Genomic DNA, 26,779 nt, shown 5'->3' on the forward strand with positions numbered 1-26,779 from the left:
TTGAGCAATCAATGAAGGATGTTCAAAGGAAAACAACAGAAAGATAATGAGGTGCTACAGGTTTTTTAAAAAATAGAAAAACATCAAACATAATGTACATCAAAGGTAAAAAATATAAGGGAACTAATGTTGAAGATTGAAAAGCATGCAAGAAGAGAGAGGTGTTTCTAAAATCAGATTTAATCATTTGCACTTGGAGTTTTGGCATGTTTGTAAAACAAAAACAAATTTGCTTCACAAATAACACAGAGCAGATGGAACCCTTATGAATGTTCTCAACACTTTCGAAAGTTCATGTTAAAAGATGCTTTTCAGAGCTGAATGCACATGTCTTGCATTGCATTTGCTGTACTGTGATATAACATTTCCTTCTTCCAATCAGACACAAAATAAATCTTTCCCAAGTGGTAATTATGTTATATTCCCTCCCCTCCCACTGCTGCCGCTCTCTTTGCTGAAGACTCAGTCTTTCTCTGTACATACTCAGAAGAGTTTTGCATTGACCCGATCACCTTCTGTTTTAAATTCATGCAATTTGAAGAGCCATGCATAATACTGTACAGTGTGAGAGTGGAAAGAGCCCCATGTGCTCTAGAAGTGAAGCTTTTGGGGGTCCTTTGTGGTTAAGGAGATACATTTGAAAACGTGTTTACAAACAGTTTCAAAACATCTCCAAACAAACTTGCCAGAGACTATGCCTTGTTCTTCAAAAGCCTGGCATTAGGGGCTGTTTTCCGCTTGGACCACCTTGTTTAGTGCAGCATCTGCAAAGACTCTGTGCCAAGATTCCTAGTTAAGAGCTCTGCGTGTACTTTATTAAGCAAATGTGATGACTTGGATATTGTGCCCTTCTAGAAAACTGTGGTCTGTAACCCTCTCTGTAAGATGAATTTCTATGTCACATACTACTCAATCTAGCTGGCACACATCTTCGTTCTATCTACAGAATTAAGTGACAGCCCCATTGATTCTGAAGGAAATTGCCAAGGGAAGGGTGCTTGGAATAGCAGCCCAAGTCCCAGGAACATCAGCAGAATTAAATCAATTTCAGTAGTGAAAATAGGTCAACATTTTGACCACATGGGTTGGATAAAAGCTTTTAATAAAGGCTGAGTTGAATTAAACTTTCAAAATGTTCCTTGTGTCTTTCCATATGTCTGTTGTTTCTTGTATTGCAGGCATGCCCAACTCCCAAGAGACTGTGATCTACTCACAGTATAAAAAGACCGGCTGTGATCTACCCATTGTCATTGCCAGAAGCTGTTGAGCTTTTTTTAGGGGAGGGTTGAGCTTTGTGGGGGCGGGGTGGTTTACAGAATTTGTTGAGCGTTGTTGTTGTTTTTTTGGGGGGGAGTTTGGCCAAAGGCCATCATTAAACTTCATGCCATGGTCTACCTGGGACACCCCCGCGATCTACCTGTTGGACATGCCTGTTGTATTGCTTCCAGTTCATTATGAGGACACGCAATGTGTAGATTTGACCCACCTGACCCTCAGAAGTGGCACACACACAATTCCCATTAGTCCAAGCACAGTCTGAGCACCAGCAGCATCAGCATGAGCTTTCACCAGGGCTGGCTGAGTAACTTAAAGCCCTCTAAATGTTGTTGAACTCCAATTCACGTTTGCCCCAGCCAGCATGGTCAGTAGTCAGGAATGATACGCATTGTAGTCCAACAACTTCTACAGGTCCACAGGTCAGCCAACCCTGGTCTAAATAACTGTTTTTGGAGAGACTGCTGCAGGAAATCCCTTCTACCTGTTGTTTGCAATTCACCATCTCTGCATCTAGTTTAGCACTATATCATGCAGCCAATGGTGGGGAACTTGCATGGCAAATACACTGCAGCACTAAGAGGGGAAGATAAGCCAACAAAATGATGAACCACCTTCATCTTGACAGGATCCCTTCTCCTCTTGCTCACTCATGAAGGCAAGTATCCTCTTTCATATCTCCTCTCTCCCACGTTCCTCGCTGTGGACTTTGCCTAGGCACCCACCAGAAGTAGAATGGAGCCCCTAATTTCCAATCCCTTTTGTCAAGCAACAAAGGAGCTTTTACTGAGCATGTACTGAGCATGTGCAGCCGTTCTGTCTGGTAGTGCTGAATCTCTGAGCAAAGAGGAGTGCGACCCTCAGGGGACATCTTCTGCATAAGCTCCTCTTAAATTGGCAGAATGCACAAGAGGTGTATCCTTGTGCATTATTTCATATCTGCGGCTTTGTGCAGCTAATGTTTCTGGCGATATGAAAGCAGAAAGCACTGCATTTTCTGTCTTGCCCATGTGTCTGAGGCAATGGTAATTTGAGATCCATTTTTACCTTTTGTGAGTCTCACTTGAATTTTCTAATTCCTCAGATTCCATGTGAAAGACGCTGGAAAAGGGATCCTAAAAATGAGAACAGAGTTTCAGCTTACTTAGTATGTATAAATGGAATTATCTGTATTTCATAGCACTCAATTTATTTATTTATTTATTCAAGGACCGCAGCAAAGTTGCTTCTGTCTCATGGTACCGTGTTGCTAGGCATAAGAACATAAAAGCCCAGTTGGATCAGACCAAAGGCTCATCTTTTCCAGCATTCTGTTCTCACAGTGGCCAACCAGATGTCCATGGGAAGGCAACAGGCAGATGCTTCCAGCAACTGATATTCAGAGGCATACTGTCTCAAATACTGAAGATAATATAGCCATTTTGTTATGTGACTGCCTTAAATTTCTTCATGGGTTGTAATCTGCTCCTCTCTACACCCAAAGAGCATCTTCTGAGTCCCTTCTCCCGGTGTCCTCACCAAGTGAGATGGGCTAGGTGCCACCCCAACCATGGAATGCTCTCTTCAGGCGCCTGCACCCTTGATGCCATTTCAGCATTAAGCAAACACCCTTTTTATGTTTGCAGGCCTTTTAATCTGTTCCTTCTTTAAATATGTTGTGCTGATTTTATGTTTTAGCGATTTATTGTATGTATACTATTGTTGTTGTTATTTTTGTTCTCAGTCACTATGAGAGACAGATCAAAAAAATTTAAAAATGCAATGCAGGACATCAGTGAAGGGTGCACAACAACCAATTCACTCTGCTCTTTCAGCGGCTGCAATCCAGGGGTCTAGTCCATTGTTGTTCCTTGTATGCATATGGTCACTGAACGCAATTGCAAAAGATGGGCTTCCAGCGCTGATTATGGGAAGCTGAGTGCTGGCTCTAAGGCATCTAAGGGATGCCTGAGAATCTTCTTTCCTCGGAAAGGAGTCAGGTTCTGTACTTACCGAGCTGTCTTCGTCCACGATGAAAATGGTGCACTTCTGCACCTGCATAAAGGTGATTATGGTGGCAGCTATCTTCTTCAAAATCACTTCTAAAGATTGCTGCTCTTCAAATATTAAGCTGGCAAGATCGAGGAGAACCTACAAGGGAAAAGAAAAGAAAGATATATTAATGTTGGCACATTTTTGATGGAAAGCAAGGCAGATACAAATTTAATAATTATGAAGTGAGATTCCGCCCCCCCCCTTTTAATGGAGATGAAAGTCTCAGGACCAAACAACGCATGATGCTGATCATCTATTTTTATATCTTTTTAAATCAAAGAATCATAAGCATTTTTCATTCACACAAAACCCCTTATCAGGAACCTTGCTGCAAGACAATCATAGCAGAACCCAAGGCATAACAGAACCACATAATTAATAACGGTGCGTAACTGAGGAAATGTTTCATCCCACAGATTTCTTTTTTTTTACCTAGTTCTTTTACAGTTCCCCCTACCTTTTCTTTTGGTGATATCCTTTGGTTAAACCGACAAATATTTAACATAAAAAAAGTTTTCAAATTAGCTACTTGGCTACCCATGCTTTCTGCTTCCTGTGTACTCAAGACAGAGACATCATTCATCCATCTTCTGCAATAGAAGTTTTGGGTCGGGTACATTCTTAACCCAGTGGGGACTCGCGTCTTTGGATGTTTTGGCTCATCGTGTCAACACAACCTTGATTTCTCCCACAATGCCCCACTGTAAGCTTTGCCGTGGGTGGGTGTGTATGTGGAGTGGAATTCTCAATTTGGCAAACTAGGACCCTGTTTGAAAAACACCAACCATGCAGTGCCGCATTATGGAGCTGGGCTGAGACGTTTACATCCCTTTTCAAGCAATTTTGAAATCCACTTGCAAGTTTAGGAGCACTGTCTGCCTATTTTATTCATACTGATTTTTTTCCACACTGCCAGAGGTGGGCCTAGATACTTCCCTCCGTAAACAGTGGTGGAATATAAATAACCCTCCAACAAAGCACATGGCTAGAGGACACACCCTTAGAAACATACTGAGAGAGACCAACTCTGATTCACCAGATACAGTAAACACCCTATTAATACATGTGGAGGAGCCTCAGAGTCTGAGTGAGTTTACAGAAGACGCAGGATCAGGGCTTGTTCAGGCTCCAACTCACCCCAACGTCAGGAAAATTGGAGTGGCAGTGGGGGGGGGGCAGATGCTCTGAATTTACCTTCCTTTCTTTTCTACTTTCCCTCCAAGCATTTGAAACCTCTCAACTCTTTATTTCTTTAGTTACATCTCACCACTGCCCATCAAGGTATTTGTATGTTGGCTACAATCTACAAGTTCATATAAGGCCTGTGGCTCAGTGGGGGGAGCACATGCTCTGCATGCACAAAGTCCCAGGTTCAATCCTAATGTCTCCAGCTATCTGAAGTAGCAGGGAGCCAGTTTGGTATAGTGGTTGGTATAGTGCCAGACAAGGACCTGGGAGACAAGGGTTCAAATCCCCAAGAAGCCATGAAGTTCACCTTGGGCCAGTCACTGCCTTTCAGCCCAACCTACCACACAGGGTTGTTGGGGGATTGAATGGGGAGTTGGAGACCCATGCCTGCCACCTTGTGCTCTATGGAAGAAAAGGTGGGATATAAAGCAAATAGAGGCCTTGGAAAGCCCAAGACTATGCGAGCCAAATCAAGGCCACATGGACAGGCTCCCACACTAATTCTGCCCACAACTCCAAGCCACACATTATGCAAGAGATGATAGATAGATAGATAGAGAGAGAGATAGAGAGACATGATAGATAGATAGATAGATAGATAGATAGATAGATTAGATTAGATAGATAGATAGATTAGATAGATAGATAGATAGATGATAGAGATAGATAGATAGATAGATAGATAGATAGATAGATAGATGATAGATAGATAGATAGATAGATAGATAGATAGATAGATAGATAGATAGATGATAGATAGATAGAGATAGATAGATAGATAGATGATAGATAGATAGATGATAGATAGATAGATGATAGATGGGATAATGACTTTTTAGGCTCACCTGGTTACGTCTGTTTTCCAACAGGGACGTCTCATACAGCTGTGCGTTGTGAAGAACAATTCCACAAAAAGCCAGATATGCAGCAAAATCCTAAAAACCAGGTAATACTAAGTTAATTGAATTGGCAGGCTGAGTATTGAGATGGCTGGGAGATAGTCAACTAATCGCTGTCAAAGTACAATACAGTATAGATAAGGACCAGAAAGTATTGGGCTAAATTCTACTAACACAAAAGCAGAGAGGGGAGGTTTCAAATTGGACAGAAAATTGTCTCGCTTGCTCTAGGTGCTTTCCTCTCTATTGGTTTATATTGACTCTTAACATTTGCATAAAACACATTGGCAATCCTAACCAGTGTGAGATTACTTCTCTGCTCTTTGCCATTTGTCTTCAGTATCTGCCAACAATCCCAAAGAAGGGACAACATGTACAGGCCTATATATCAGATTCCCCAAACAGTTATTTACATTTTGAAATGCTCTTGTGTTTTCTTGTTTCTAACAGCACTCCAATTACTTGGATATGGCATGAAGAGTTGTTATTTTCTGTTCCCAAGAAACCTGCTTTAGTAGCAATGAGTGTTGTTTATATACTGTCCGAAAATACCCAATTCTACCTGTGACCATATCCCCAGTGGTAAAGATTTGTGGTTAATTCTTGCAAACACAAAACCAGAGTTGGACAATGGAATGTCTTATTTGCAATATTAAGTGCACAATGTCTTACAGAGACCCTCATCAACTTGGTCCAAAGCAAATAAAATAAAGAGTCTCCTTCCCCGAGCAATAATAAAACAATCTACAGATGCTATCAAAGAGTGTTTGAGATTATTTTTTGACAATTATACATAAAATTGTTCTGCTAGTCAGCAGTTGCCAGGAGTTCTGCATTTGTTTTGGAAACATGTGTCTCACTTCTAACCACAGCTTACTTAAGAAGTATCAGTGACATCAAGGTATTTATTCATGAATAAGTGCATTCTTGAGTACAACCCATGCAATATTTATCTCTGTTTTGTCATGATAAAAGTATTCCATAATAAGTAGTTCTGGGGAACCACACACACCGAAAGTTACGTCAACCTTAAATACTGAACACATGGTATAGCCCCCTATCATACAATAAATTATGTGTTTTAAAAGTAGGAATCAAATTTTGCTTACATAGCAAACTTGTGAGCCATTTTTGTTTAGGAAATATATTACTTCTGATGTCCTGCAGATGTTCATCACACATTCCATTTAGACAGGATGAATGAATTCTTATCCTGCTATTGCCAATGTTTGTCAGCTAGTAGCATAGAGCAGCCTTTCCCAAACCGGTCCCCTCTCAATATTATGGACTACAACTTCCAACAGCTCCAGCCAGCACTTGGGATGATGGAAGCTGTAGTCCAACTGCATCTGAGGGAGTTGGGCTGGGGAAGTATTGGAGGATTTAACAGTGAATAGATATAACGATGGTATAATCATAGTTCATCATAAAAACTGCCCTGAGATTTACAAATGAATACAAATTCAATAAATAAGAAGAATAAGAAGCTCATAAATGAGTGATTTCTGTTAAGAACATAAAAAGAGCCCTGATGGATTAGAGCAGGGGTTGTCAACCTGGTCCCTAGTGCTCACTAGTGGGCGTTTCAGGATTCTATGTGGGTGGTAGGGGGTTCTACAGAACAAGCTGAATCCTCCTTCCATCAAGCACTGGTGGGCGGTAAGGAAATTTTACCATCAAGAAGGATGCATTAGTGGGTGGTAGGTATAAAAAGGTTGACTACCCCTGGATTAGAGGAAGGCCTATCTAGCCTAGCGTCTTGTTTCCTCACACTGACCAACCAACCAGATGCTTCTGGGAAGCCCACAAGCAGGACATGAGAGCAATAGCATAACGGGAAGCAGCCGTTTTGCGGGGGAGTTCTGTTCCTTGCCCCCATGCACATCAGTGGAGTGGACATAATCTGCTCTGTTATGCCCCCATTCAGCTCTCTTCCGGGTCCAAAAGGACCTACATGGCGCAGTTGCGCATCAATTGGACATGTGCAAAATGGTCGCCGCCTGTACTCCTGCTGTTGTTTCCAAGCAATGGGTTTTCAGAGGCACGCTGCCTCTGATCCAGGATGTATAATAAAGCTACTGACAGCCTTTATCCTTCATGAATTTGTCTTATCCCCCTTTAACACTATCTGGGCTGACGGCCATCACTGCATTTTGGGGAAGCTAATTCTAGAGTTTTAACTATGCGACATGTGAAGAAACACTGACTTTTGCCTTCATTGGATGAATCCCAATACTTTGAGGCTCTAGCAGTTCGAAAGCACCTCCGGGTGCAAGTAGATAAATAGGGACCGCTTACCAGCGGGAAGGTAAACGGCGTTTCCGTGTGCGGCTCTGGTTCGCCAAGAGCAGCGATGTCACGCTGGCCACGTGACCCGGAAGTGTCTTCGGACAGCGCTGGCCCACGGCCTCTTGAGTGAGATGGGCGCACAACCCTAGAGTCTGGCAAGACTGGCCCGTACGGGCAGGGGTACCTTTACCTTTTTACTATGTTCAAGCAGACTAAACAATCCAGAATAAACTCATGTAAACAGAGAGGCAATTAAATTATCAACTTCTATGAGTCTATATTTGAATGAAATTGTTGAATTTCTAAGCTCTGTTACACAGAATGCTTATTTATTTTGTTTCAATGTATAGACCACTCACATAATAATATATATGAGTGGTGTACTTCTTCTGAATATAATTTCCAAATGTCTGAATGCTTCCAAACTGCATTAATTTACTCCCACACTGTTGTCAGTAGAAAAGCGGTTTACTTTTGTGCTGTTCACATGGTCATTGAAAGAAATATTAATTAGTTCATGTTACTCTATTTATTTATTGTTTCATTAGGTGATTCTTCACTTTCTAACAAGTTTCCAAGTAGCTTACAGAATGTTAATATTACAAGAAAACTGTTTTAAAGAAAAACATTTATGTACTGCTTTTCATCCTTAATAGCAAAGAAATGTGCAAAAATAAAAAGACAATCAAATTACAAAATTCAGAATAAACTAGGAGCCACTTAGTCCGACAGCAGGTAAGTCAAAAGAATCCAGGTGGCACTAATGGCCAGCAGAATTTTCCAAAGCCAACTCTTTTCAGCATGGTGCTTAAATGACATTAAAGCAGGCACCAGGTGAGCCTCCCTGGGGGAAGCACTCCACAGCCAGGGTGCCACCACCTAGTTGGCCCTTTCCCTAGAAGCTACCTGCCCCACCTCAGATGGTGGAGGCACTTGAAGTAGCTTTGCTGTCATGGAAAGTGAGGAGAAGCCAATCATTTATACCTTCTCATCTTGCTCAGTGAATATTCCTCCACCACCAGACTTCTTGTTGATTGCTTGTGCCACACCAACCACCTGATGAAAATAAAATATAGAAATACTAGTTAATTCCATAGGGTTTTGACTGCAAGTCATGTAGAAGTGAGCATTAGATATCAAGTAGCTGCTATGTACTAACTTCTACTTCTTCTTCTTTTTAAATAAATGTACGTTTTAAATGAAAATGTGTATTTAACATCTCGACTTGATTGGTACTATGATTTCTCCATGTCAGAAACTTTGACAAAACAGATGGCAAGAAGAGCCCAAAATGTATTTTAATTCTCCAAATCCAACGCTATGTACCACATGTTGTCAATGGCAATGAGATGAGGGTGGTAGAGAAGGAAACAAGGAAGGCAGGAATCTCAGCTTTCACTGTTTTCTGCTCCTGCCCCTACCAAGTGACAGCCCCTTTATGACAGCCCCGGATTACTCCAGGTGGGCCACACCCCAGTGAACCAGGGGCTGCCTGATGTCAAGAACTGGCTGGATGAGGAGGAGTGGTGGGAGGCACCAGCCTGGGAACCCCCCCCCCTAGGGAAGCCTGAGAGCCAGAGGCGTGGTGGTGAGACATTGAGGACAGATCAGAGGGGGATGGGAGGGGAGGAATGGCTGGATGTTGAAGAAGCAACAGGCTTTAGTGAGCAAGAGGAGCCAGGTGCGGAAAGCAGCTCAGACTCAGCTGATGAAGCAGAGGGGGGGGGTAGATGCTCCATTATAGGGGCTGGTTCTGCCTGAGACCTCTCTGCTTGTATGCTGTTTTCCTGAATAAAGAATTTACTTTTCTGCTCATCTCTGCATCTTCAGTGATGCCCTGCATCTGAACTTGTTCTGGTTAAATGTTGAATTGGCCACATTCTGTTCAGGATGCACAACCCTACTATGTAGATGGAAGGATCTTTTCCAGCTTGTAGGCAATCTTTGGGGGTGGGGCGGGGCTGTGCAACAAGCATTGGCAGGTTACTAAGCATTGTGGCTCCTCCAAGCCTCAGATTCCCCAGAACCTGGTTTTAAATGTTATTATTTATTTATATCAAACCTTTAAACGAAGTTATGCAAGGCACTTTACATAAAATTAATACAAAGTTCTAATAGAATATATAATGATAATCATAGACTAATAATAGACACAATATGATATGGTATAATATAGAATAAATAAAATAAGACACAGACAAAGAGGCAGAATTTACAATAAAAGCAATGCTATTCTTTTTGCATACCACATCCTCACAAGTTAAGGGCTTGCCTACAGCTTGCCAGTGACATACGTAGCGTATTCTCCTTGATTCAGATGGTGAAAAGAGGAGTTCATGTTCAAAGCTCCTTAAGTTCATTTAGCTCAGATGGAGAAAGCATGCTTTTTCTCTCTGTGTGTGTTGTCTTTGGAGTTTCTAAGTAACTGTTTAATTTCAAGTGACTTGAAATGCCTGGCTGCTTTTTGTGTACATATAATAGCTCTGCTGGATTTCAGAGCTTCCTGATGTTAACAGCCACAATTCCATGAGCATTAATGGAAAGTTTCAAAGGGAGTGCTCCATTAATACACTTATATCTGATCTTCTTGGGGCCTCCTGCAGAGAGGTAATTGAGTCAGATGAGCAACTTTTGATGTATCACTTGTCGTCCAGAGCAAATGAAAATAGCAAGATGCTTTTTTTGAAAGGTTTATCTGCACGCAGAATCTGAAGTGCTTTCTTCCAAAGGGAAATAGCTCTGCAACCATTAGCGCAATCCCACCTCACTTATTTTCCTGCCTCTTTTAACCTCCTTTCAAAGTTTGGCACAGAAGAAAACAATTTCTGAAGAGGAAGGGTGGTGGTGAGGAGGAAGGGATATCTGTTGTTGTTGGCGGCATCCATCTGTCTCGAAAGACAATGGAGTGCTCCTCCGGGGGTGAAGTCAAACCACTGAAGAATCACAGCGCCTGCTGTGGATGCAGAGACCGGTAACTCGCAACTGCTGACTGACTGCTGTTTCTGCTGCATTAGCAGCAGCAGTGACCTCTCTGGGGTGCAAGCCTGGACAGTGTGGATGGAGGTCCTGGGCTGCCCAGAAAACAAGACACACACGCCCCGGCCTTGCTGTTGTGGTCCAAAGGAAAGCAGATCAATACATGTGGCACCAGCTTGGCTGCAGGAGTTGCCGGAAATAGATGTACAAGGCACCACCCAACCGCCTTAGGGACTTCACTCCAGATTTGTGTAGGGTTTACTCCTCAGCCTTTTCTTCTCCCAAAGAAAGGCAATGGATACTGATTTTTCCACAGGGTTTACTCCCAAAGCCTTTCTTACAAATGAGTATAGCTACAAGGCAGTGGAGGTTTGGGATCAAAGTTTTCTTTCTTTCTTTCTTTCTTTCTTTCTTTCTTTCTTTCTTTCTTTCTTTCTTTCTTTCTTTCTTTTAGATTTGCTACCTTCCCAGATTGGGAGACTGGTGCGATGGGGGTGCAGTATTGGGCGCACCAGATTGAAAGCCAGGTAAGAAATGCATGTAAAATATAGCACCAGCTCCAGGTAGTTATCTGCACCTACGCTTTCTTGTCCAGGAGAAATGGATTCTGGAGATGTGAAAAACATTCAGCAAAGTGCGAAAAATCTAAACATGCATAATTTGATCTGGTGGAGCATCATCATACATAAGTAAGATTTTTATCCTTTCCTAAAACTGACCAAATAATACCACCATGAGTAAAAACAAGACCAGACTGTGGGAAATGAACCTAGGAACACATTCCTTAATTAAGCAGATGAATTGAACCGACATTTAAGCCTAACCAAAATTCTTCAGACAAACCTTCCATGCATACCCCAAGAGTGCACTACAAACTGGAACAGAGTTAAACTCATCATTCTAAACAACATTACTGGACAAGTAATAAACATTTACTCTTCAACTTATGCTCTTACTTCCCCACCCCACCCCTTATAGGTTGTCTGTACAGTGGTACCTCGGGTTAAGTACTTAATTTGTTCCGGAGGTCCGTTCTTAACCTGAAACTGTTCTTAACCTGAAGCACCACTTTAGCTAATGGGGCCTCCTGCTGGTGCTGGGCCGCCGGAGTACAATTTCTGTTCTCACCCTGAAGCAAAGTTCTTAACCTGAGGTAATATTTCTGGGTTAGCGGAGTCTGTAACCTAAAGTGTATGTAACCTGAAGCGTATGTTACCTGAGGTACCACTGTACTACTTCAGTTGCAAGCTGCAAAACAAACTTTTCTCTCCCATCCATTAATATTCATAGTATGTTAGAGCAATATATATATAAAAAGGTTTGTTGACCTCGGTTGTTTTTCCCCAATACTCTAAGCGTTTGCAGTTTTAATGAATATTTTGAATTAATTTTAGTGTAGATATACCATACTAACATGAAGATAGAGAAAATATAAGGCAAAGGAAGAGAGGGGGGAATAACAGATAGAAACAATACACCATGATATGTTATATGGAAATACATTGCCTGCTACCATTCTGGAATGACCAAGTAGCAGGTTTAAAGTAACTTATGTCATGACACCATCTTGCCAATGAGAACAATATGGGGTTTGCTTCTACTTCTCTGAGGGAAAATGCATTTACCTTAGGAATAAGCACCCCTTTGTTATAGAAAAGTGGTAATATATCCATTTAAAAGTAAAAATAATAATAAATGATCACCCGTAACCAGATATGTGCCTGGCCAGCTGTGCCCAAACTAAGAAATGTTGATGTGTAAGAGCTGGAGGAGAGGATGCTGGTAGGGTGTAGGGGAACCAGACTGACGGTCAGGCCAGGCAAGGTCCAAAGTGGCCCAAGCGAGACCACAGATGGGAAGGGCTGGTATCTTGGGGTGGATGATTCCTTTGAGTAGATGTTGGGGGTGGGGGAGGACATTAATTTGGGGTGGTATTTTGGGGAGAAGTCTGCTCTGCTGGGGACAGCAAGATGATCAGCAGCTGGAATAAATTATTGCTCTTGATATTGAATATGTAGCTTTACCTACTACATTTCACATTGTATTTTTGCTACGTTACACTGTAAGCCACTTTTGAGTGTTGTTTTAATAGGAAAAACGGGCTGTACATATTAAAACTAACCCAACCTAACCTTAAAATGTGGGGAGAGGGGAAGGAGGAAGCTATTATGACCCGCATCAACCCCAGGGGGCTTTGACATGCTGATCCCAGCCCAGGTGCTGATTCCAGACCTGTTTGTCACTGGTACCATCATATGGCAATCTCTGGGAGGCCATTTGGAGCCCTGGAGTTCAGCACAAAAGTCCAGTCCAGCTACAGCACTGCACAAAAGAGAGGGGAAGGGTGGGGGGAGCTTGATTTTAAAGTGTTTCGTTTATATAAAGAAAAAAGGGTCTGAGAGTAACCCAGAACCTTGAGCAAGCTTTCACTTCCCACTAAGGCCTGTCTGGAGGCTCTCAATACCTGGAATTCCCAACCCCAGCAACTCAGATCTTCTAACTACATCCCAGTAGGAGAGAGGAAAGTTTATTTGTTTATTTGTTGCCTCTCATGAGCTTTTTGCACCCTCAGGAAACCAAAGATGTACAAGATAAAGAAGGCTGTAATTCAGTTTAGCAGCTTTAGCACATTAGTAGCAAGGGGCTACTGCCTGGAGTCCACCAGAAATAGAATTATTTGTGACCACCGCTGTTTGGAAGGGATATGAAACAGGAAATGATGCCTTAGGCTATTAATGCAGACCTCAACAGAAGATCTTTTGCAAAGCACACATATGGAAAAGTGTGCTCACCCACTAAGCAGCAAAGTTCTAATAGCCAAGTTGCAAAACTGGGTGGAAAAACACTTTCAATATCTCAGTGGGTTAGATGGTGATTTATAGGCTTCTTCACTCACTCTCACACCAAGCTCTCCAAGCTACTGGCAACACAAGTGGGATCATTGTGCTGCGAAGTTAGCCATTAGCAAGCATGGTCTCAAAATGCTCATTTTAAATAGAGGTTGTATTGTCAGGCGCACTGCATAAAATCCAACTTTGCTCTTTTAAAGTTAATGGTAAACTACTCTTGGCATCATCATACAAGTCCCACACTTTAAAGAAGTCTTCCAAAACAAAACAAAACAAAATCTGGGCAACAGTAATGCAAACCCCTCACCCGCCCCACACTATAGCCAAACACACACACAAAATCGATGTACAAAGGCTGCCATCATTTTAGACATCACACAGCTGCTCCCCAATTCCCAAGGCATCTTTTAATTTAACGGAAGTGTCCTTATTTTAGAATATCATACCTCAAAGAACAGACAGTCCAGATCACCCTGAGTCAAGTTCTTTTTTTTATCTGCATACAACAGATACCACAAGGAACAGATAACACGGCAGTTTCACCGAAAAGAACACCCCACAGCCACCCACAAAACTCCTGTTACTATAAATTCCTAACTAAGTGCCTCACAGCTCCCCCTTACACTGGCAGAGTTTCATCCATTTTCTCTGGATCATCCCCCCAGGCAAGCAAATCTCTGGCTCTCACCAACATCTACTGCAACCATGGCTTTCGTAAATAGGCCTGCTTTTAGGCAGCTCGGCAATCCCCCAGGAGGATGACGTCACATACTAAATTCTCTCATGGTGGAGGTCTGCACACTAATGGAATCAATTCTTCTCAACAAGTTCAACATGTAAGTGGCTGCCTCAACAACTCCACCAAAAATATGCTTGCCTTTCGCCCCCGGTTCTGTGTCTCTAAGCAGTTTCGCAAGAAGCTGAAACCCAACTAGTGGCTGCACCTGCTGCATTTTTGCCTGACTTGGCGCAGAAGATAAATCAAGAGGGATAGTGAAACAGTCTTAGTCATGGCCCTTGGTTCATTCTTCTCCTGCCCTTATCTACACCACCTCAGTGCAGTGTTTCAGGATGAAATCCTATACCCACTTTCTGGGGAATAAGCCCTATTGAACTCTGTGGGAATACATGTACAGTGGTACCTCAGGTTACGTACGCTTCAGGTTACATACGCTTCAGGTTACACACTCCGCTAACCCAGAAATAGTGCTTCAGGTTAAGAACTTTGCTTAAGAATAAGAACAGAAATCGGGCTCCAGCGGCACAGCAGCACAGGAGGCCCCATTAGCTAAAGTGGTGCTTCAGGTTAAGAACAGTTTCAGGTTAAGAATGGACCTCCAGAACGAATTAAGTACTTAACCTGAGGTACTGGGTGGGGTATAAATGATAAATTATTATTATTATTATTATTATTACCACCACCGTACAGGGTTGCGCTGTAAGTGCCTCACAGGAATTCTATGAGGTAAGTTAGGCTGAGAGACAGCATATTGGCTGTCCACCAGTAAGGAGGGATTTGCATCTGTTTTCCCCCAGGTCCAAACCTAATAGCCGATGCACTTTGCCACATTAATTGTCCCTGCCAGCGCCACAAATGCTACAGCATGCTTTAAGGAGGGTTATTTATTGTACTCTTCAATGCATGCTATTTTGTCTATTATTGTCCAGTCACCACCGGCCCTTGTGTAAGGATTCCAGAGCGAAGAGATTTCAGTATTAAGCACATGGCAGCTCACATAGAGAATGTGAGTAAACTCTCTAAGCTTCCCAATGTGCTCTGACACCAGTCCACAGGTGCACAGCTGACATGCAGGTGTTGGCTCACAACACTGGCCTTTTTATTTTTATTAGCTTTGAACCACAGAAAGCTGAATCCATTTCAATGGTATCGCAGGCGCTGAAGAATCCAAAAGGAGAACACTTTCGCCCTGTGTAAACAGCTTCCTGCCATGAAAGGGAAGCTTGTGGTTCTTAAAGAGCTGTGAGGAAACAGTAAAAAAAAGGACTGTGTTAATATAGCCTAAAAAGACCATTCAGCTGCTCCGTATTAGCCCTGCAGGTTTCTCTTTTACTATGGAAAGCATGTGAACCATATGCGGGCTCCTTTATTCTTTGGATCCAGCTGCAGGACCCTAGACTTGTTATATGTGGGATTGTGAAAAATGGAAAGAAACAGGCACATGCTGAGGACTCTCTTGGGTGATAAGCCTCGGCATTATTTTAGTTTAAAGGAATGTTAACATCCTTGATTGGCTGGACCATGAAAGGAAATTATTTTCTATAGCCAGCCAGAACAGATTCTGAACTCATTTGAACTGGTGCAACTCCAAGTAAATGCCAAGTATTTGCCTTCCACTAATAAGCCTGGTCCATGATAAAGGCTGTGCACACACTGTGCATTTAAATAACATTTATAGCACATCCTGTCCGTGGCTCCAAAGAAGCTTGGGAACTGTAGTTTACCAGTAACAGCTGCAATTCCCAGCACCCTTTGCATGCTACAGTTCCCAGAATTCTTGGGTGGGTGTGTAGGAACTTGCTTTAAATGTCTGATATGTATGCAGCCTCTAGCTTCCTGAAGATAGGCAATTAATAAATGACACATGCAACTTGAGAGAATTTCTTCAAGCCTACAGGGGTGAGAGGGGCAGGCCGAGGTTTACACAATTAACAAACACAGTGTATGTGACAGCATGCATTTCAACAAAGTCCTGGGCTCTCCGTGTTAGAATAGGAGTTTAGAAATAGCTGAAATATACATAGAAGTTTGAAACTGTAAACAGATATAAGCTTCTTTGCACACAGAAATAGACATGAGTTCTGAAGACCAGATCCAGACTCTGATGTCTTCGCCTCCCTCTCAGCATCTTGGTACTTACTTCCACCAAATGGTGATTCTCTGGCCGGCCAGTCATTCTTGGAGAAATGTGGGGATAGGGAAACATATCCATGCAAATTCAGTTCAATCTACGCAATGACTAACGGATATACAGGACGAAAGCCAATACAGCAACCAATTTTGAATGTTGAGCAAGTGATACAGTCTGTGCCATTCTCAGAGATTCATATGGGGAAATGATGTGCTGTTGAATATCCACCCGACTCACATCTGAAGCTTTGGAATAACATTTTCCCATAGAATTCTATAACTTGGGGAAGGAGGAAAATGTTTGTTAAAGGGATTTATGTTCTCATGTTCCCTTGGGGGAAACACCCAATAATTTTTATTTTTTTTAAAAAAGGAAAATAATAATGGCAAGCCCATCACAATATGGGTTGGCATAACTTTACACACTTTAGGCAGAAATCCCACCTTGGTTGAATTGCACACTGTATCACATACTCATGGGGAAGACTTAAAGTCAAAGCTGTAAAGCCTGTGATTTTGCAGCCTTAATTGTATTTTACCCTCATTTCCCCTACTCTCTCTATGCATGTCTTTTCATCGCCAATACAACTGCAGTTCCCTTCCGCTAACACTTTGCCGCTGTCTGTTGTGTGGACAGTGTTGTTATACAGTTTAGCCACTAGGTGGCACTGGACTTGGTTGAACCTGGGTGCAGCCAGGTGTTTCCTGTTTTGCTCTTGTTGGAATGAGACAGTAAACTTATTGCCGTAGTTCCCTGACTGGTGTGTCCTTTACACCAGGAGGGACCAACATAGTGCTTTCCAGATGTTGCTGGACTCCAGTCAGCATCCAACAGCATGGCCAATGGTCAGGCATGGTGGCAGCTGTTGGCCAACCATGTGGAGGGCACAACGTTGGCTACCCTTGCTAGAAGCCTCCCATGACAGCTAGTTGCCTTTCTAATCTCCTGGAGCACAATGTTCATCATTGCTCTATTTCGGATGTTTCATTTGTGTGAAAAGGAAAAGCTTCTACGATCATATCAACTGCCGTGGAGTTTAATGCTCACTATTGTTTTTGATTCTTTTGGCCTAAAATAGACATGCTGACTTTTAGCCTTCAAAACGACTTTGCCCTTCCTGGTTCCCTGCAGGCTTTTCTCCCTGGGCCACAGGCATTTCTGTAGCATCGCTAGCTGCGTTCAGCGTTTTATTTTATCTGGATGCTTCTCGCTGCATTCTTGTACATTCAGATCTTAGATTTAATTCTGTGAAAGCTACTTCAAACCCCAAAGGGAGAATGTGCCGTTGTTGTTTTTTCATTGTTATTCCTAAGCTAAACACTTTTTTTAAAGCTTCCTGTGATGATTATAAGATTCAGTAAAGACAACACTAAAGAAAAATTATCCACTAAACCAAAGAATGCACCAAGGGGCCGGAAATATATATTTGTCTCTTTTAGAGCAAAGGGTCCCTGTTCACATTCAGCTGTGGATTGCGTTATAATTATTTTAGAAGTGGATTGCATGATATATTTATTTATTTAGGCAGACTCCGGCTGTTTTTACCCCTATGGAGATGAACTTCCTTCTCGGCCAGAAAACTAAACAATGGATACCAGTTAGCCATTCTACCTATGCTGGCCTTTAAAACTGGTGGCTCCCTTTATCATTAGACCACTCCAGTAAACCACTACATTTTCAAGCCGTTCATGGGGTTCTTTTCCCATTTGTCCTACAGAATGTGTCAAACACGTAAATTTATGTTTTATTCAGTGAGCTGCTCCTGCTCTTTGCCCAAATCAAGGATACTCAGTCACACCCAACCATCCCCTCATCCCGTTTCTTTCCCCTCTTCCACTGAATTGATAAACATCTTTCCCACATCTCCCCCTCAAACCATCCAACCCTACTTGGGCAACCCTTGTCCAGCTGCTCCTTTCCAGCTACCTATTTGCCTGCATTTTCAGTCACAGCCACACCACACATTTAAAGCGTTCTAATGCCGCTTTAACGGTCATGGCAGCCACCCAAGAATCCTAGGAACTGCACTTTCTTAAGGATACTGAGAGTTGTTGGGGGACTGCTCAGACAGCTACAATACCCAACACCCTTAACAAACTCCAGTTCCCAGGATTCTTTGGGAGAAAGTCCTGACTGTTGGAGTGGAAGAAGAAGAAGAAGAAGTGGAGGAGGAGTTTGGATTTGATATCCCGCTTTATCACTACCCAAAGGAGTCCCAAAGCGTCTAACATTCTCCTTTCCCTTCCTCCCCTACAACAAACACTCTGTGAGGTGAGTGGGGCTGAGAGACTTCAAAGAAATGTGACAAGCCCAAGGTCACCCAGCAGCTGCATGTGAGGAGCAGGGACGCAAACCCGGTTCACCAGATTACCAGTCTACCACTCTTAACCTCTACACCGCACTGGCTCTAAGCATTTTAAAGAACGCTTTAAAAGTATGGAATGGATGCAACCTCGCAGTCACAGCCTAGGCTCTTCTCTGATGTTCTTGCCCTCTAAATTATCTATCTGCACCCTCCCGCAACACCTTCTCACTAAACTTCCACAGCCTTGATTTCTTCTACTCACATTCCTGACCCCTTGCATCATGAACGGGAAACATGTGGCCCTCCAGATGTTGTGGAACTCCCAGAACAATCACCCCTGACAAGTGCCCAGACTAGCTAAGGCTGATGGTTGTTGAAGTCCAACAACCTCTGGAAGCCACAGGTTCACCATCCCTGCATTATGAATCTATTCAGAGGGGGAGGGACCTTGTTATTACATCTGTTCCAACAGAATTGCCACTTTTTTCCTTCTTGCCTGCTGCAAACACCTTAGGAATATCGAACCAACCTGGCGTTATGTTTGTCAGGAAGTTTTCTGGATAAATTAGGAATCCCACCCAATACTATTGGTTCAGAAGACACTGTCAAATTCAAGAAGGGTCATCGTGTTCCTGCTGAAGGATGGTGATCTCCTCCCCATTTCTCCCAATCATTTTCCTTTAATGAAAACATCCCCCCCCCCAAATCTGAACTTTTCAGTTTAGTTTAAATTTGTCCCTGAGAAGCTCTTTTTCTTCTGTGATTTAAAGTAGACTCAGCTCTAAAACTGCTTTCTTCTGCTCTAAAGCTGCAGGTATTCTTTCCATTCAAAGTCTGTGAGATAGACTTCCCAGAAATATGCTCCGAACAGAAGGACTGAGTGCATGCGCACTAAACATTTAAAGCACATGTATGCACAGGACTCCCTGCAAAGAATCCTGCAACTATAGTTTGTTAAGGGTGCTGGGAACTGTGGTTGTGAGGGGGAAACTACAGTTCCCATGGTGCTTTGGGGGGCAGCCATATGCTTCAAATTTATGGTGTGTACTCAGCCCAAATCATCTTCTTGACTTCACTGGCCCCAACATCTAATGGGCATCTCTGAGGTTTCCTGCAGCTTCTTGCCTTAGCTTTCCTCCTGCAAGAACAAATATATACCAAAAAAAAAAAAAGCCACAAAACGATGTCATTTCTCATGCCTTCCCCTTTTGTGGAAAGAAGGATGTGAGTCTATTTTGAAGTATATAGTTTCTGGTGATTCTCAAACTAAAATATAAATATAAATATAGATGCACTACCATCACATTTTCTATGTGCCTACTTTCTTGTATTATAAATGCACGTTACTTTTCTATTAGTTGCATGCAGGCTACTGCTGTTCCTTAAGGCTGTGCTTTTACTTTGGGGGCTATCATAGATTTTTAGCGTTCAGAGTAATCTTTGATTACTGCAATGCAGTCTACATTGGGCTGCCTTTGAAGATGGTCAGGAAGGTCTAGTTAGTCTGTAATGGGGCTGCAAAACTGCTGACAAGGACCGGAAGGTGAGATCACATCACAATTGTTTTGAAACAGCTGCATTGCATCTCTGTTTCATTCTGAGCTCAGTTCAAAGCTCTTGAGCTTAACTTTAAAGCCCCACATGGTATTCCTTGGACCATCTTCTCCCGTATCAAGACTCCTCTTGTGTGCTGAGATCTATATTTGGGGTGGTTCTTTGGGTGACCCTCCATCAGAAGTAGGGTGATTAGCAACCCAGGAGAACCTTTTAGGTACAGTTGCCCAACCTATGGACTGTCCCCTCCAGGGAGGTTCGCCATCATTTCAGTACTAGACAAAAACTTTCTTTATTTTATCAGGCTTTTAAATTTTTTAAACCTTGATTGGAATTACTTATCCTGTGCTGTTTTTGTAATTCTTTTGTAAGTTGCTCTATGAATGCTGACTGGCCTCAGAAGGACAGTGATGGAGATAAATAAGAACAATAAAAACTAGCAAAACAGGGTGCTAATGACTATCAAAATGGAGTCCATTTGGTGCATTCATTGTTACTGTGACTAGCTGTGTTTGTAGGACTATCACAAGAACACCTCAAAAATTCTTGTCACCGAATAAAGTGAGGCACAACAAGAACAACTCCATCTTTCCCAATGTGCCTTTCAGTGTATATTACGGACATGTTCCTCCACCCCATGCTCTGCTTGTGGCAATGAAGATGAGAGTACACCATGAGACAAGGCCACATTCACACCATAAATTTAAAACACTATGATGCCACTTTAAACAGCCGTAGCTTCCCCCGAATTACTTATAGGAGCTGAGAGTAGCTAGGAGATCCCTTTTCCACTTTGAGAACTACAGTTCTCAAAGTGACTTGACAATCAATCCCTCTTCACAGAGAACTCTAAGAAGTGTAGCTTTGTGAGGGGAACAGGGGTGTCCTAACACACTTAAACTACAGCTCCCATAATTCTTTGGGGGAAGCCGTGGCTTCACAGTGCATAGCATCACAGTGTTTTGAATTTATGATGTGGATGTGGCCAAAGAAGAAGAAGAAGAAGAAGAGTTTGGATTTGATATCCCGCCTTTCACTCCCCTTCAGGAGTCTCAAAGCGGCTAACATTCTCCTTTCCCTTCCTCCCCCACAACAAACACTCTGTGAGGTGAGTGGGGCTGAGAGACTTCACAGAAGTGTGTCTGGCCCAAGGTCACCCAGCAGCTGCATGTGGAGGAGCGGAGACACGAACCCGGTTTCCCAGATTACGTGACTACCGCTCTTAACCACTACACCGCACTGGCTCCAAAGTCACACCCTTGCTTTCAGTTTGGTTTTCAAAATGGAGGGCTGTGGGCTGCTCCTGCCTTTCTGCCTGCCCAAAGTGTTCATCGATATCCACACACAGGGCATGGGCCAGATCCTGCCCAGAACATGCACAGATGGCTGAGCCAATGAAATGTCACTTGTGGGAGTGATGCGCCACGGCTGACACGTGCCTGAGGCCCGGCTTCAGTAGCTTTGCAGAAAGCAAAGCCGGCTTGTTATTGGTGAACATTCAGAGCCAAAGCAGCTTCTTTTATCTGTTAGATAGATCTTCAGGATAATGGCTGTGTCTGTTTTCTGGGCGTTTTCTTTGGAACGAGGAGCCTGTGTGTTTTTCTGTTGTTAATGGCTTTCAAAAAGTAGGAAAAGCAGCTAAAAGCAGATGGCAATTTAGGGTCTGATTCCGTGGATCAAGCCTCATTCCAGAAATGTGTCAGTAAGGCATTATGGGGAGAGTGATGAAAACCTTCTGCTAAGAGAGTTTAAAAGGAAAGAAAGGGTTGTGGTGGGGTGGGAAGAGAAACCAGCTTTCCCCAAGAAACATTCCAAAACTCTGTCCCTCCAGTTCAAAATGACTAGAAGTGAGTGTAGCACTTCACCCCCTCCCTTTCCGCCTCATATCAACCTTTGCCAATTTGTTCATCTATCACTTTGTTTTACGCTTGCAAGTAATGGGAAGGGGATGCTTCGCTTCAGCTGGGGCCGTGCTTTCGTTTACGAGGGTAAACCTATCCAAAGTCATTGTATTTCATTTCGGGAGCTACCAACGGCAAGCTGAATGATTCTTTAAACAAGTCTGTTAGCCCTGCAGTGTCTTGATCTAAGAATACCACATTTCGTTTCTTGGTTGATCAAAGATGGCTGACTAGATGGTAGCAACGCACCCAAGGCCCCTTGGAGCTTATGATTAATGGAGGCTTGCGAGCCAAACTCCTGACACATTCTTGTTTTGTTTTGGCCGGCTTGTCTAAAGAAAGCATGTCATGAGCAAACCGTGGACTTTGTGCACCAGACCTCCGACGCCAGACATCCCCACATGCAGTGGTCGGCTTGGTTGTCAGTTGACTTAGGGCCAGGCTTCAGAGTCTGCCAAGTCGAAACAAGCACTTGCGATGGCAGCGAAGAATACATACGCCGACAGCAAGATCAACAAGCAGTGGTAGCCTATACACTTCAGAAAATGGTGCAATGGGCAGACAGGAAAGAAGGAAGTCCTTTATTTACTGCTAGGTTTCAAGTAAACCTACTTCTTTACTTTCAAGTAAAACTACAGCCCTGAAGATCTGCCCCAGTACACATCCCTGCATATTGGAGAAGCATCCCTTCAATGTTAGTGTAGTTTAAGTTGAAATGCTAAACACACTTATTGGGGAGAAAATTCTGCTGGACACAGGGAGATTTAAGACCTATTTATGTATCCATGAGCCGAAGATACTCTCTGCTGGAAACATTAGCCCCCAAATATGTGGGGGGATTTAAACTGTGTAGATGACATCCCTGAGGGGGCAGGGCCTGACATTATGTCCCAGCTTCTCCTCATGTGTTTGCTTACACATAAGCAGGTTGAATCCTGTTTAAGGAATTATTTCCACAAAAGCATGTATAGGATTGTGTTGTTAACAATCTTTGTGACATTCTAGTGGTGTACCTATTAACTATTTCGCTGAATGCTCATGATATAAAGGAAATGAAGTAGAGATGTGGGGAAAATTTGATTTTATTTGTATTTTAATGAGAAACTACCTAATTCAAACTTCTCCGTCCAATATGTGAATCAAAACACAGCTATCTTTCAGAATGTGTACAGAAATGCATAAAAATACATATGCTAGTGAAAATAACATATAAAATGTGTTATATTCTGGGGGATTGACAGATTTGCCCACCCATAAACTGAAGTCAGGGTTAGGCCATGAGGCAGCCAGGTTTGCATATGACAATAAATTTTTGAGGATGATGAAACCCCAAGCAGACTCTGGAGGGCTCCAAAAAGATTTCTGCAAACTCAAATCTTGTCTGAAAGAAAAGATATGCATATTCAGACGAAAAACCAACAACCCTCTCATCCCAGCGGATGGCCGAAATCATCAAGAAGATGAAGCTAATGTTTAAATTAGCCACAGCTCAAAGAATAACAAGTTTAAAGTAACATGACGTTTGGGATTAACATGAGTGAATATAACAGGAGAAACTGTAAGTATATTTTGGAAAAAGCTGAAATGCTGCTGGGAAACAAGAACTGAAAAAACTCAGGTCCAAAAATTAGCCTTTGAACCAAAAGTTATGTGACAAGAGAAACTCCATACAGTCAAAAGACTAGCTTGAGGCCAGTCTACTGTCATATGTATTCTCTAAACATAAAGCAAGCTGGTAATTGAGTGAAGGGCAGAGGAAGCAAAGGCTCCACAAAAATCTGTAGCAGCAAGCGGCACTGCAGCAAAACATTGCAATGAAGAGTTCTCCCGTTCAGTGTTCCAGCTGTGACTCCTTCAAGGATGGTCCCATTTCCTTCCAGGGTCGTCCTGGATCTTACTTTACAGATGACAACCCTTTTTTTTTTGAAAGGCTTTGGGGCCCAAATCCATTTTAAAGAGAAAGAACCAGAGGAAGGGGAGAGCAAGGGCCTTAAAATTGCCCACTGAGCAGGAAGACTTGTCACCTGGCCACTGTCTTCCTGCTTATGGTGAGATACACTGCATTTCTATTTCAATTATAGTAATAAATTCTAAATTTTCACCTACCCATTCAAATTATCAGATGCACATATTAGGCAAATAAATATTGTCTTTTGCACATCCTATCCTTCTTGGTTTTCTGTTTCTTTTGCCCCCGTCCCCACCCCCGCACAACAGTCAGCATTCCAAGCTCACTGAGTACGTGAGGTTCTCCTTGAGCAGTGCTGAGTCTCCCCCACCTGCCCAAGTAGCAGACTTTTTCTATTCTGTAATCCCCAGGTTTTCCCAATGACGCTGATGCATCTTCCCTGTTCATCTTGACTACACAGGAATAGGAGAATCACTTAACTATTGTTGTTGTTTAGTCATTTAGTCATGTCCGACTCTTCGTGACCCCATGGACCAGAGCACACCAGAAACTCCTGTCTTCCACTGCCTCCCGCACTTTGGTCAAACTCATGCTGGTAGCTTCGAGAACACTGTCCAACCATCTCCTCCTCTGTCCTTTCCCTTCTCCTTGTGCCCTCCATCTTCCTAACATCAGGGTCTTTTCCAGGGAGTCTTCTCTTCTCATGAGGTGGCCAAAGTATTGGAGCCTCAGCTTCAGGATCTGTCCTTCCAGTGAGCACTCAGGGCTGACTTCCTTAAGAATAGAGAGGTTTGATCTTCTTGCAGTCCATGGGACTCTCAAGATTCTCCTCCAGCACCATAATTCAAAAGCATCAATTCTTCAGTGATCAGCCTTCTTCATGGTCCAGTTTATATGATTATTACTTGGCGGGCACCAGCTAATCTTTATCTGAGGCAGGAACCAATTTCAGCAAGACTGGATTACGACTCCAAAGGCAGGGCTTTCATAACGTTTTAACCTTGGGAGGTGGTACACTACTTTCACAATATTTTTATACCACCTTTCAATGAACATTTCCCATGTCATGCTTAGAGCTTGTCCACACTTCCACTTGTCCCACTGCTTTCCCCTAGGAATATCCGCTCTTTATTGCTAAAACGGAGCAAACACCAACCAGGTTTTCCATGGATGGATGTTTTCTCCAATTCAATGGTAGAGGGTGGGTTTTCCCGGAAAAAGTGAATGCATTTTCCTTAGGAAACATGAGACAAGCATAAAATCTCTTGGAGCTGTGCCTTCTAGGCCTGGAGGAAGTGTAGATGAGCCCTTAGATTTGACATAATAATAAATGGGATTTTTAAAATAATATAGCCCTAATGGGCAAACACGGAAAACAAGACATCCTTTTTTAAAATTCTGCAGTTTCTCTTTTTCATAAATTTTCCTTTTTTTAAAAAAAAATTCTGTCCCATTTTTCCCTTCCTTTGTTTTCCATGCTTTAGATGTAAGCCTGATTTTATGTAGTAGGCTCATTGTATTTTAGACCTTTCTAGTAATACATTTTCTACATACACAATACTTTCTCATAATGCAGATTCAGTTGAACAAGGGTGAAAAACAAAAGTTACAAGAAAATAGGAGTTTCATATTTGCAAGAAGAAAATGCAAATTCTCCGACTTTGCCAAAAAATGGCTGATGTTACTTGTTAAATGACAACACAGGGAGGGGAGGAAACTGTCTGTCTACCAATTCTGCATAGTTAACAGAGTAGGTCCAAACTGAACTCTGTGGAATCACATGCAGACAGACTTTAAATAATAAAAAGGCAAAATCAAGAACAAACCATGTTGTGCTTTGGGACAGAGCCTGAAAGCTGAAAACAGTTAAACGAATTAGTGGAGCTGGAAATGTTACAACCAAGGAAGAGCCAGATGCATGACCTTACCTCTTCTCTATGGTTCTTTATTGGCATACAGAGGATGCTCTGCGTCCTGTAGCCCGTGAGTTGGTCCACTTCTGCATTAAATCGGGGATCCTGTCAAAAGAAGAAAATAGATAACTATGTACACATTTTTTTCAGAAACCATACTTATTTCCTAAGTTTGTATGCCAATAGGATACTTGGGAATTCTAAGAAACAAAAAATAATAATAATGCAAGTTTGAAATTGGTGGTTAAATTTCAGTGCAGTTTTGAAAGGTCCTGTCTGCCATCTTGATTCGAAATGGCATCCAATTGTATCGAAACACAGATGAAAACCTGCTCCTTGATCCCAGAAATCACCATACAAAGTTTGGTGAAGATATTTTAAGAGGTGTCCAAATGCATAGTGAACAGAGAGACAACATTGCAAAATATGTAATAGGTTCTGTTTCACTGTTCCTCTTGGCAGCAGTGTTCAATTATTTACTTATTAACGAATTTCTAAGGCACATGAACATTGCAGGGCAAAGCTTTCCCAAGGCAGCACACAATCACTTTAAAGCAATGGCCTGGTTTGCACATGACACTAAGTCAAACCATAGCTAAGTGTGAACATGCAAGTGTGCAGGCACTTATAAATAAAATCACAGCTACTTCGCTAAGACATGGTTTGGCTGTGTATTATGTCTAAACCCGGGCTCATGGTTTGTTTCACTCCAAACTTACTGCAAGCTATTGTCATGGTTTGGCTTTTGTCTTACTGCTCACTTTTTGTCTGGGGACAATATAAAATAAACAATAATATAAGCTTTAAAAACCCCCAC

At 42.5% G+C, this 26,779-nt stretch overlaps 1 protein-coding gene across 11 annotated transcripts in view; it reads right to left on the reverse strand.

Moving 5' to 3' along the window:
- Window positions 1–26,779, reverse strand: part of PDE5A (phosphodiesterase 5A) — a 125,018-nt gene that overhangs the window by 35,299 nt on the left and 62,940 nt on the right. For all 11 annotated transcript variants that reach the window (XM_083460280.1, XM_083460273.1, XM_083460275.1 and 8 more), the window contains 5 exons: window positions 25,978–26,067; window positions 8,670–8,741; window positions 5,343–5,432; window positions 3,268–3,405; window positions 2,323–2,390 (listed from right to left, as the gene is read on the reverse strand). In XM_083460280.1, the coding sequence (XP_083316406.1) occupies window positions 2,323–2,390; window positions 3,268–3,405; window positions 5,343–5,432; window positions 8,670–8,741; window positions 25,978–26,067 (458 nt within the window). The remainder of the gene's footprint in view (window positions 1–2,322; window positions 2,391–3,267; window positions 3,406–5,342; window positions 5,433–8,669; window positions 8,742–25,977; window positions 26,068–26,779) is intronic.

Source organism: Podarcis liolepis, assembly GCF_965112155.1.
Source record: "Podarcis liolepis genome assembly, chromosome: 9".
Classification (NCBI taxonomy): Eukaryota; Metazoa; Chordata; class Lepidosauria; order Squamata; family Lacertidae; genus Podarcis; species Podarcis liolepis.